Genomic DNA, 12,796 nt, shown 5'->3' with positions numbered 1-12,796 from the left:
TTGTAGTTCTCTCTACTCCTTCTCAGCATTGCCATCTTGGATTTAATGTCAAGACAGCAACATTGTGAATAAGGTCAACAAGGATTTAAGTGGTCCATAACCAATGGGAAAATGATAGTTGCAACAAAGGCTCTCTTTTGCACTCAGACAGACTTTCAGACAAACAGTTTACATACTTCTGACCAAATACACACAGCAGTATATGGTAAGTCTGCAACAACCCTCCGCCTGAAGACTCTTCCTTCTTTCTCCCATAACTCAGATTGGAATGACTGTCTCCAGAATATACATAATACAGGCCCGGAGAGGAGAACCATGGACCCAGAAGGAAAAAAGCAACATGACCGATGTTTAAAGGTTCTTGGATACTAACAAAAGACAAATGCCCTGCAAAATACCACTATAAAAACTCAGAAAATGTTAAAACTTATTTTTAAAATGTCATCAGTATATAGAACAGGTAAAGTGAGTAATTTTTTTTTTAAGTAGGGGAATCTGTACCATTGGGGCGGGGGGGGCGAGAGAGATGGACACCGAATGACTCAGAAAGAGATGTGCACAGCCTGACACTGAAAAGACTCACAAATTAAAAATATTATCTTCCAAATAATGTGCTTACTTAAAATTCTACAAATAAATGCCTGAGCCGTACCTATTTCAGAGGTGGTGGTGTCATTGTGGAAATAAAAACAGATGTTTCAGGTTCTATTACATTTCTTTGAGAAAGGCCTTAAATAATTAGGCCAAATCTCCTAAGTATACAACATAAAAACAATAAATAAATAAAAAACCCTATTAGAATACTCACTTCAGAGATAATTTTAACTTCAAATGTTCCACACATCTTTGACTGTCCTTCTCTGACCTCTACCACCCTCCCTGATCTGCTTGCTGCCTGTCATTAGGCAATGCCTGGCCACTCATTTACACACTATGAATTGTCAAATAATTTATCATATGTTTACTTTCTTTTGAAAGCAAGGACTCAACACTGATTTTTTTGTTTTTTTGTTTGTTTTTTGTTTAAATAGACAATACACAGACACAACATGCATCAAATTACGAGAAGGCTTTTACACCTGTCAAGGCTCAGTTCCTATCTGCTAAGTTTACTAGCCAATTTGCTCTTTCCTGTGGGGGTTTTAGTGTTTGGGGAGTGGTGGCAGGAGCAGTTGGATCCTTTCAGACCGTTCTTGCTTGGTTTGCTGCAGAAGTGCTCTTGTTGGCAGGACCTCCTAGAGGATGAGGAGCCTGAATGGCTAGGAGGCGATTTACTCCTCCCAAGGTGTGGGGATGAACTCTTCTGGTCATGGTGGGGCCGTCCAGCCCGGGATGGTGAAGAACTGGCTGTACGGGGTAAGGAAGAGCTCCTAGGGGAGGCACTGGGGCTGCGTCGAGGGATGACAGGGCTTTTGGGTGGCGTTTTTGGGCTATGTGGTGATCCTGGACTTTTACACTGGGTGGAGCTCCTTGGTTTTTGAGATCCATTCTGAAGGATTTGAGCCAGACGAGAGATAAGGTCTGAGTCTGAGTTGCTGCTCCCTAGAACTCTGTACCTGCGTAATCTTAAAAAGAAATGAAGAGAGATTATTTCCACCATTTTATTGTGCTTTATCCATTACAATGAATATACACAAACATAATGTACATGGAAACTAGAGATGGGCCTTAGCTGCAGAGTTCACATCTGGATCTGAACTTACCTAAAATTCAGAGGCATCTGGATGTAGGGTTTTGGTTTGTGTCCAGTTCAAATGGATACAGTATCCATGTTTGTGTAACCCCCAACACATAACAAAAATGTCTTTATAAGTACTAGACAGAGGTGTCAAAGTGCATACAGGCATACTTATTTTTCTAATAATACGGGAAGGAGCATACTGAAGGGCGGTGCTTATTAGCTCCTTTTTTGGAGCGGTAGCATACACTCCCTGTCTACCCACTGTGACTGCAGTCTGTCAGTGTGGAAGAGGGCAAAGCCATCCCCCTACAACTTCCTTCAGAGAATACTGAATCACTGTTGACACCTACACTCCCCTTATACTTGTAGTCTACTTATACACAGAACAGGATTATGGCTGCCCATGCATAGATGTCCAGGGGTGAAGTAGAGCTTTTGAAGGCCTCTCTGTGCTCCTTTTCATTCCTGTGCATAATCAGTCATGATCTGATCCTAACCAATTATGTCTAATATTGTTCATCAAAATTTTCAAACGGTTAGACTTCTAAATAAGAGTACTTTGGTAATGGGTTTTGTTGAGTATTCAGCACTTCTGAGAATCAGGTAATTTTTATTTAAGTATCTAAATATAGCTATAACTTTAGGAACCCAGGTTTGAAAATTCTGGCTCTTTGTATCTGTTGGAGAGTTCACTGGAAGGCTGTCACATCCTTCTGTAACACTTCAAGATATTATTAATATCTAACTGAAGATATTATTAATATCTAACTGATGTTTTAAAGCTAAAGCTTTTTTTAAAAAACAGTTAAGATATTTCTCAAATGCTTTTCTGTGGTCAGATCACTCAAATCCAGGATTTTTAAAAAGAAATCGGTTTACAAATGACAGAAGTTTTGGACAATCACACCATGCATATTCTCACAATACTCTTTGCAAGCTAGCTCAAAGCTATTTTAAAATAAAATACATATTTCTAGTTCGTCTGTATTACCTGGCTTCTACCCCAGGCCTAGTTGGTGGTTTTCCTGGGGGTGGACGAGGAAAGAATTGAGCTGAGGTTGAACTGGTGACTTGATCAGTTGTAGCCCAGGATACTGGCCTTGGAATCTTGCTCTTTCTGGACTGAGAGCTATTTGGTGACAAAGAGCCATCCTCAGATTGTTTGCCCACATGAGAGTCCAGTGTCAATTTGGAAAAGGCAGATAAGACGTCATCCTCTGAAAACGGTACAGGAGCAGCAACCACTTTTTCCTCCAGTGACTTGTCAGAGGCACTGGAGAGATCACCAAGGAAAGACTTGAGCTGTCTCTTTTCCACGAGTAGCCTGACTAAATCTGTCTGATGGGCCTTCTTTAGGAGAAGCTTTTCCTTTGCTGAAACAGGAGAAGTGGACTCTGATGTCAAGTCTATTTCTTGTGCTAAAACTGGTATGCGACTTTGTCTGACTACAAAAGGTGACTTAACCAAGTCTTTCTTAGACTGATGAGAACTCTCATTCTCGGAAATACAATGGAACAGCTCTCCATTTCTGGGGGCATTTTTTTCTCTTTTGCCCTCCCGGTGAAAAAATGAAGTAAGGTCCATCTGGTGGCATTCCAATTCTTCACTATGATCAATTTCTTCATTATCATGGAAACCATTTTCCTGCACTATTACTATTTGACTTTCCTGTCTATCATCAAAAAGGTCTATGACTCTTGATGGTGAAACCTCTGATGTCTCAGCTACTGCTGACTTCAGTACCTCATAGTTTGCATCTGAATTTGGCACCAGGCAGGAAGTCCTTGGCTGTGATTCATCCGCAGATTCAATAGTAGCTGGAGGTTTTCCTTCCACAAATTTTGAGCTCTCTTGTGGAGAAGAACTCTGCCCTTTGTGAGACATTTTTATGGCATCCTCAGAAACCACTGGAAGCCTTCCTTCTTCAGTTTCTAGAGCGAGATTTCCAGGTTCTTTTTCTTCCTCCCTACTGCTACATTGTTCAAATAGGTCCTTTTGGCCACAATCTACGAGTCTGTCACATTCTTTGACGTGCCCTTCCCTATCAAGCACCTCATGGCTGATATGATTTAACTGAAGTACCAGATCTGTTCTGCTGGTACTGGTGGGAAGTGCATCCTCTGTCACTACCAATCCAGGCAAATTCTCCTTCGGAGAGGAAAATTCCACAGTGTGTTCCATAGGATGAGTGTCTCTATCCCTCTTCTCTAGCTGGTGGCCACAACGAAAGCTCTCAGAGGCAGACTGGGTGGATGCTACTGATGGTCTGGGTATTGTTATCTATATTGAAATATTAAAGAAAAAATTAAAAAAGATAGGAATATCATCTTATACAGATGATATTCTTTAAAATGCAGACTTGATACTGTATGTTCAAAGTGTTATTCTTCCCATCAATCATTATGGTCATATTGGAAAAGTAACAGCTAATTTCATAAATGACATTTGATTTACAGAACTAGAAAATAAAATACTCTACCATCCTGGGACAGAATGTATGGCATGTGAAAACAAGCATTATTTCTGCTGAAAAGGTTACATTCACCAAGAACCCTGCTGGAGAACAGAGCCAGCCTAAGGAGTAAACTAAGTTTTGTTTGTTATTTTTATACAATTTTGCATATTTTTATAAAAGTTTTACACATTGAATTTCATAGTAAAAAGTAATCCTTTATAAGCTATACTATAAAAATTACAAGACCCTGCAGTCAGGGATGGAAGATGATTAATAGTATTTCATAGGCTAGGATTAAAGAAGTGAGATTTTTGGTCAAGGCAGCAGATAGTTCCCACTGAGTCACCATGGTGTATAGACCTATAGTCAGAGCTTGTAATATTCACCAGCAGTGGAAATGATTATGGAATGTGAGTCCGGCCACAAAAGCCTCCTGGATTCCCCTCTGCTGGAAAATGAGGCTGATGACAGTTGCCATGGAATCTGCAATTTTATATCATAGACCTCACTGGCACTTGCGGCAGAAATAGTCTGAAAGTGCTGGAGAGATCAAAGGGCATACTTTTAGCATAATTAGCATAGTGACACCATTGGATGTTAAAATCAAACTCACCCATTAGGTCCCAGGAACACATTTTGCAGTTAATACTGGTGGTATTCAATCTACTTCCATAAAAACAAGCAAACTGGGATTTGATAGTGACATGCACCCTGTTGGGGAATCTGAATTCAACAGCTGCATGGAGACTCTCACTCCTTTTGTACATCCTTTTAATAGTCCCATGCAACAAACATCCATTATTATAGGGTCAAACTTACCTTCATCAAACACAAACATCCAACTGATGTTGTAAATTTATTCACAGGAAAAATATGAAACATTAGCCATGCTGCATCATGATACTGAAGTTACAGAAATTAATGTTATTTATGTTAAGGAAATTATTGCCACATCATACTGAGATTTATTACACTGATTTTCTAATGTGCCTCACTTTGGGGTCTTTGTTCCATATTTGGGCTTGAGGCTGGGTTGGGCAAGCTAGAAATATGAGGTCTGGCTCGCAATGTGGTTTTTATACACCACTGGGTAGCTGGTCTCAGAGTAGCAGTGATTTGCAAAGCAGGTTCTTTGTAGTTCCACAGACAGCATGAGAGTCAACCATTTTTTCTGTTACTTTTAGGGCAGAAAAAATGGGGTTTTCACTGTGTGCAGTGGGAGAGAAAGCAGGAAGTAGCCCAGCAAGGAAGGCACCCTAAGGATTCCCAAAGGGGACTGATTAAGCTGTATCTACTGTTCTTACAGAGGATTTGCCAGGATCAACGGAGCAAGGGAAAACCCATACTCAGATGCCTGGAGTCCTTCTGCAGCAAGAGGTAAACTTTGTTCTCATTTACCTGCTAATTTGCTTTCAGTGACTGGATCAATATGCACAGTCCTGAGTTTTTCTTGTTGACTGAATCAGAATGGAATGTTGACAACCAATCAACCCAAAGTTGAAACAGTACTCACTTCTTGGGAACAGTACTCACTTCTTCTCTTATCTTAGTTTTAGTCTTTAATATGAAAGAAACATTATCTCCGTTTTTGAGTGAGAAGTGTTTTTTTACTCCAGGATTCAAGAAAAAATCCAGGATCTTTCAGGTCAGAGGGGGGATTTGTGCTGTACTGATCCAATCTCAAAAAGCAAAGGGGAAGTGGGAATAAAATTTGCCTTTCCGTGACTGGGTCCACTACTGCACAGTTCTTGCATTTTAAACAACAATACCCTAGCAAGCACTCAGGGTGTAAAGGAAAAGGAACAAACGACATTAGGGTCAACAAAATGAGACAATTCTTTCTCCCATTCCCTCTCTGTTAGAACTGCTAAATGTTTTATAGCTACACAATTCTCTCCTTGAATGGAAATATCATTCCTTAAGCTCATTAGCAAACCCACGTGGCTCAAGTGCTCAGAGGGAAAGGAAACACTCTTTTTGTGATTCACTCCCATGAACCCAGGTCAAAAATGCCCATTGTCCCACTGATTCTCCTCAGAGCTTGGTCTTCAGACTTTATCCACATGTGCAAGTGATTTAAATAGCTGATCATGCAGAAGACTTTACTTAACAGGTCTGCTGCAACTTCAGACATAGATTTAATAAAATCCAAAGGAGCTTGTAATGGGGATTGGGCTTATCAGTGGTGCTGCATAGTTATTTGGTCCCTGGGTTCCACCTCTCCTCCATTTCCAGCATCCCTCACCAGCAATCACTCCAACACTGTAGAGGTCCACTTTTGGTAGGGTAGTGATTCAGCCATTCCACCTGGTCATCAGTTGAGTTCACCCCCTTCCGAGGTAACAGAGTCCAAAAAAATATATATAGTTCAACTTCCCCACAAAAGAAAGGGTCAACAGCCCATCTCCAAACCTCTGTGGGTGGCATGCCCTTGACACAGGGCTTACAATGTCTCTATCATCTCCTTCTCTCCAAGAGCAGGGGGAGGGATGGGAAGGAGTTTATGCCCCCTCCATGAAAAGGGTGGTTGGTAGGTGAGCCTGGGCTCTTCCTCTCCACTGGGCTCTGACTTAGAGCCCTGTGAGAGACAGTGATAGCAAAACACCCCAGAGTATTTCGGGGCTGCCTCCCAACGCCACTTCCTACCATTTGCTTCCTTGGTTCATGGTGTGGTCAAATGCCTTATCAATGATCCTCTAGAAGCTAGAGCAAACGTTTCCCTAGTCTTAGGGAAAGCCAAGCCCTTCCTCATAGGGCCTGGGGTAGCTGTCACTGGCAGAACCTCTCTACAGCCAGGGCTCCAGCTTCATCCTTATTCAGGAGCTCATGAAATAGGTCTCTCCTCCTCCACCATACTCCCCCTCTTTCTGAGTTGTCTGGCTCCCTTTTAAGGTCCTCCTATAGCAAGAGCAAGCTCTGCTGGTATGGCAGGGGTGAGTCATCTGGGCCAAGACCTGCTCCCTAACCCCTTCTGTCCCAGTGTGGGTCTTAAATACCCCATTGTAGAACTGACACCAGACCGAAAGAAAAGATGCATTACTTACAAAGCCAATTATCCAGAGGAAACCTTAGACCTATTAGATCAGATGAGACTATAAGGATGTGGAGGGAAGTATTTGTTAACATCACAGATGCAGGATATCCCTTTGGTCTCTAGTAGTCCCTTATTGTTCCCTTACACTGAGATGATGGCTCTGACCTCCAAGAAGTGGGTCACCTCTGAAGAAAATCATCCTTATTGGCTGAAGAAAGAGGAAGATGACATGCCACTACCCTTGGGGAGAGGAGGAAACTGGAGGAATATGAGAATATAACTCTGGGACACGATGGACAGAACACAACCCAGTGAGGAAATTCACAAGCCAACCAATTGGAAATCCTTCCTCCTTACTGTCCATTCCCAGTGCCTGAGGTTTGATGAAAGCAGATTATCAGAAGCATTTATTACAAGTCCTTTACTGAGATCACAAAGGGCAACATGGATTTCTTAGGTCCATACTTCCTGGTTGATTTCTGGATGGAAAATAGTGACTCTTACCTGCAAAAGAGGGTTTAGGATTTCTTACACTGGGAAGCTAGGATTGAAAGAGAATCCTTATTATCTGAAAGTTCAGCGAGATTGGCATCTGAAATCTCATTAAAAATCTAGACCCCCTATGAAATAAAAAGAATGACTCACATCCTGATTTAGGAAGCTATAACTTCCCCCATAGTCTAATCCATAAGGCCCTGCAGGCTATTGAAGACAAGATAAGAATGTTAGCTGCTAGGTAGAGGGAATCATGGATCAAGTCTCTAAAGTTAACAACAACTTGGAAAAAAAAAACAAACAGAAAAAGCCTCTCTCACTTTTCAGGAAAAGGATGTTAAAAAACCCCCAAACCCAAAAAACTACCTCATCCTGCAGTACCTCTGACAACCAGCAGATGGGTATAAAATTAGTTCTACCAATATAAATTAGGTCGGTTCCACTGACAGGCATACGTTATACCAGCCTAAGCACAGTTATACCTATATAGCTGCTACATCTACACTGGTTTAGCTATGCCAGTTAAAAACCTGCCCTACATCTAACCAATATATCCAGTGATGAGCTGCCAAAATCTTAACAACGGGTTCCCTCCTCACCCCACAAGGGGGTCGTTGCCCACCCCTGCCCCCCGGGACTCCTGCCCCATCCAACCCCGCAGCATTTCTTGACGCCCCCCCCAGGACCCTTGCCCCATCCACCCCCCTCCCCTGTCTGCCCCCAGAACCGGGCAGGAGGGTCTCATGGGCCACTGTAGTGGGTGCTCACCCCACCCCTAAGAGCCAGAGGCACCTGCCTGGACGCGAGGTGGGGAGTCCTGGCTGTGCTTACCTGAGGCATCTCCCAGGAAGCATCCGGCAGGTCCCTCTGGCTCCTAGGGGCGGGGGAGCATAGCTGGGGGGGAGCAGGGGGAGCGGCCGCTCCCCCTACTGATCACATCAAAAGTGGCGCCTTAGGGGCAGACTCCCTGGGTGCTCCGGGGCTGAAGCACCCACGGGGAAAAATTGGTCTGTCTGCCCTCCGCCCAGCCCCAGCTTACCTCTGCTCCGCCTCCTCCCCTGAACCCACCACCCCGCTCTGCTTCTCCAGCCCCCCTCACCCCCCCCCCCGGCTTCCAGCGAATCAGCTGTTCAGTGGGAAGCCAGGGAGGGCAGAGAAGCAGGCCGTGGCTTCCCACTCAGGCCGAGGGTGGCGGAGGTGAGCTGGGGCAGGGAGCGGTTCCCCTGCCCCCTCCCCGCCCCCCGAGTTACCTGCTGCGGCACGGGTGGCCCTTCTCGCGCCACCCTCCAGCCCAGCTCACCTCCGCCTCCCTGGGCCTGAGCGGGAAGCTGCCGCTTGCTTCTCAGCCCACCCCAGCTTCCTGCGCAAACAGCTGATTCACAGGAAGCCTGGGGGGGCGGAGAAGCAGAGCGGGGCGGCACGTTCAGGGGAGGAGGCGGAGCGGAGGTGAGCTGGGGCCGAGGGTGGGGCGGGGAGCTGCCGGTGGGTGCTCTGCACTCACCAAATTTTCCCCTTGGGTGCTCCAGGGCTGGAGCACCCATGGAGTCGGCACCTAAGGCGCCACTTTTGGCCGGTTAAATTTAGAAGCCCTTTTAGAACCAGTCTCTTTGTTAGGCTGACCTGAAAACTCACTAGAAGTGGGACTCCTTTTAGAACCGGTCATCCCTTGCGGAACAACTGGTTCTAAAAGGGCTTCTAAATTTAACAACCAGTTCTAGCGAACCAGCTCCAGCTCACCACTGAATATATCTATACCAGTAAACTTTGTAAGTGTGGACCATGCCTCAGTGGCAAAGTTAAGAATAGAATCCAGGAGTTCTGATTCCCAGTCTACTGTGCTAATCACTAGAAAATATTATCTACCTAATTATTATCATTACTGGCTTTTCTCTACAAACTCTATGATGCAGCAGACTGCTGTCTCAGTTCAGAAGTCCAGGGGCATTGATCAGCATCTCTTACAATTGCAAAAGTTTAAATATGTCTCAGAAAGCAATGCTGAGCAAACAAATGGTGAGATAAATAAGATATTCTCTTCCCCCCTCATTAAATTGTCAGAAATTAATTTGTTTCTGTTTTAGGCATAAATCCTTTAGCCTCCGACAGCACAATTTCTTACTTATACTAGATAGCATATAGTTCTCTCCAACTGAGATATGGAATGAGATTATTTGTTCTGTTTTTCATTTTTCCTTCCTAACATTCCATTCATTCACCATATTGCCCATTTCTTGAAGAAAAAACAATCTGAGTAGACAGAAGACATCCATTATGAAATCTTACCAACTCCACTCTCCTCCTTTTAAAACTTGGATAGGCTAAAATAAAATCTTATATCCTTGGGGTGAAATCCTCTCATCAAATCTGCATGGTGAACCTAAGCTGGGGGCTGTGGTTCCTTGGCCTCGTTGTCAAGATACTAGATCTGGAACTGCTGGTCTGAGTCCGAAAGGTTGTCTAGAAGTGGCACTGTGCTATACAACAACAGAGCTACTGATACACCAAAAGATAAATCTGTGACCTTTCAACAACAGCTTCTTCTCTGAGATCACAGTGTCTGCTGCTACTGAAAGTGCAGGTCTGCTTTTGCCTGGGACAGCAGGATTCTTAGGGTATGTCAACACAGCAAAGAAAAACCTGTGTTAGGCCCATGCCAGCTGACTCGGACTTGTGTGGCTCGGCCTGCAGGGCTGTTTCATTGCTGTGTAGACTTCCAGGCTTGGGTAGGAGTCTGGGCTCTAGGGCCCTTTGGGGTGGGAGGGTTCCAGAACCTGGGCTCCAGCCCAAGCCCAGAAATCTACACACCAATGGAACAACAACCCAAGTTGGCTGGCATGGGCCAGCTGCAGATTTTTCTTTGCTGTGTAGACATATCCTTAGGAACATTGTGCCCAGATCTGTTGTTAATCTGCTCCTGATACCACTGTCAACACTTTCTCACATGTATGAAGCATCATCATATTACATACCTCTCTGTGGACATCTCATCTTGCTCCGTCATCAGTTTAGTTTACAACTCAAAAGTGCTCTCCAAGTTTTTAAACGCTTTCATGGATTCACTACAGCAAACTTCATGTATCTTCTCTCTCTCTCCTTCCTGCATCTTCTTCTCATCTAGGACTGACCCTCTGGCTCCTCACACTATCTGGCCACTTTTATTATAAGTCTCTATCTTCTGCCATCTAGAATAACTTCCCTGTATCTCTCCATCTCATAGATGCTTCATCTTATATAATGTTCGGTTCCTTGCTTAGTACAAGGAGGTTACTTATCTGTAACTGGAGATTCTTCGAGATGTGTGGTCCCTATCTGTATTCTACTGAGGGTTACGCATGCACACCATACACCCAGAGATAGAGAATTTGAAAGTAGTGTCCATTGGTCCACGCATGCACCTTGGCTCGCCTCATGCCTGCGTCTGAGGTGATAAAGGGATGCATCGATGATGATCCTCTTGTCTCGGAAGGAAGGAAGGAAGGAACCCCGATGCATACATGACATGGATCTGTACACCACTGGAGGGATGACAGTATGTTAGCAGGGACTGTCAGCATGAAATCCATGGAGTGATGGTTTGGTGAGTAACCAGATTGGAGCCATGTCTGAAGGCAGCAAAGATGGAGGCATGCAAAAGGGGTCATGTATGTACACAAAGTCCTGTGGCCCCAGAGGCACAAGCAAGTCCTTGCTGGTACATGAAGATTGTTCACGATGAAATCGCCTGGAACTTGTCTTTCGCTAAATAGGCCCATTCTGTGACCAAATTGATGGTAGGCCCTATGAAGTCCAGAGACTGTGTGGGATCTAGGATCAATTTCTCAATGTTGATGCTGACTCCGAGGGGTGAAAGAGGTTGAGCAACATGGAGGTTGATGCTTGGGCTTCTTGCCTGGACCATACGGCTAGAAGCCATCCTCAAGATATGGAAACACAAGGACCCCGTAACATCTGACATAGGCCGCTACAAAAGAAAATCTCCGATGAAGACTTTGGGAGCAGTGGCTATTCCAAAGTTGAGCACCTGTACTGGAAATGGTGGATGCCCGCTGTGCATATCAGGAAACCACTGTGGGCCGGATGCATATTGATGTGAAAATAAATGTCCTTCATATTGAGAGCCTTAAACCATGTCTTTTTTCTAAGGATGGGATAATCAGTGCCAGTGTGACCATACCAAACTTGATCTTATGATTTAAGGACTGAGATGTCAGAGATTGGTCTCCACCCGCCTTTCTTCTTCGACATCAGGAAGTAAATTGAGTAAAACCCCCTTCCTTAGTATTCTGGGAGAATGTGTTCTACTGCTCCTCATTGTAATAAGGAGTTCACTTATTTAGTGAGGATGCTGTCATGAGAGTGGTCCCTGAAGAGGCACATGGAGGGGGGGGTCTTGGAAGAGGTACTGTGACAAATTCAATCTGTAGCCATGGCAGATGACGTTCAACACCCATTTGTCCCTTGTTATCACACTCCAAGTGTGGGAAAAGAGTGTTAAACAACCCCCAGATGGGATAGGACGGTCATCAGGGGGTAGGTGCAGCAGTTGGTGCCTCTTGGGTTTGCCTCAGAAATACTTCTTGGCTGGAGGTTGTATCTGTGATATCAAAGGCTATGAAAGGGGCCCCAGAGAGCAAGATCTGAGTCTTTTGGTGTTTCCTCAGGGGCTCACAATGTCTCTGAGGATAGAAATCAGGGGACCTGTAGCATTGAGTGGATGGTGAGCGGTGTAATTTGCACTTTGGAACAGATGTGTAGGTGCCCAGCGAACGAAGGGTGGCTCTGGAGTCCTTGAGCGTATGCAGTTATTCATCCGTCTTTTGGTTAAAAAGATGGGATTCATTGAAAGGGAGGTCTTCAATAATGTTCTACACCTCCCTCAGGAAACCAGAGGAATGGAGCCAAGACTCCCTACGCATAATTATGGCCATAGCTATGGCCCTGGAAGAAGTATCTGCTGCATCCACTGCTGACTGGAGGACCATCCTGTCTACCAGCTTCCCTTCCTCAATAAGCTCCTGAAAATGAGCTTGGTCGTGTTGTGGCAGTAATCAGTAAAGTCCTTGAAATAACTGTAATTCAGGAAATTATATGGGGCTAATAATACCTGATAGTTCGCAATCCTGAATTGAAG

General features: G+C 44.4%; 1 protein-coding gene across 2 annotated transcripts in view; it reads right to left on the bottom strand.

Annotated features, from left to right (window-relative positions):
• Nucleotides 1-640: 640 nt before the first annotated feature.
• The window catches only part of TTBK2 (tau tubulin kinase 2), a 207,524-nt gene continuing 195,368 nt past the window's right edge, over nucleotides 641-12,796 (bottom strand). For both annotated transcript variants that reach the window (XM_077818805.1, XM_077818806.1), the window contains 2 exons: nucleotides 2,673-3,961; nucleotides 641-1,565 (listed from right to left, as the gene is read on the bottom strand). In XM_077818805.1, coding sequence (XP_077674931.1) covers nucleotides 1,097-1,565; nucleotides 2,673-3,961 — 1,758 coding nt within the window. In that variant the 3' untranslated portion in view covers nucleotides 641-1,096. The remainder of the gene's footprint in view (nucleotides 1,566-2,672; nucleotides 3,962-12,796) is intronic.

Source organism: Eretmochelys imbricata, chromosome 6 (genome assembly GCF_965152235.1).
Source record: "Eretmochelys imbricata isolate rEreImb1 chromosome 6, rEreImb1.hap1, whole genome shotgun sequence".
NCBI lineage: Eukaryota > Metazoa > Chordata > Testudines > Cheloniidae > Eretmochelys > Eretmochelys imbricata.
Note: the sequence above shows the minus strand (reverse complement) of the source record. Positions and strands in the feature narration are given on the sequence as shown.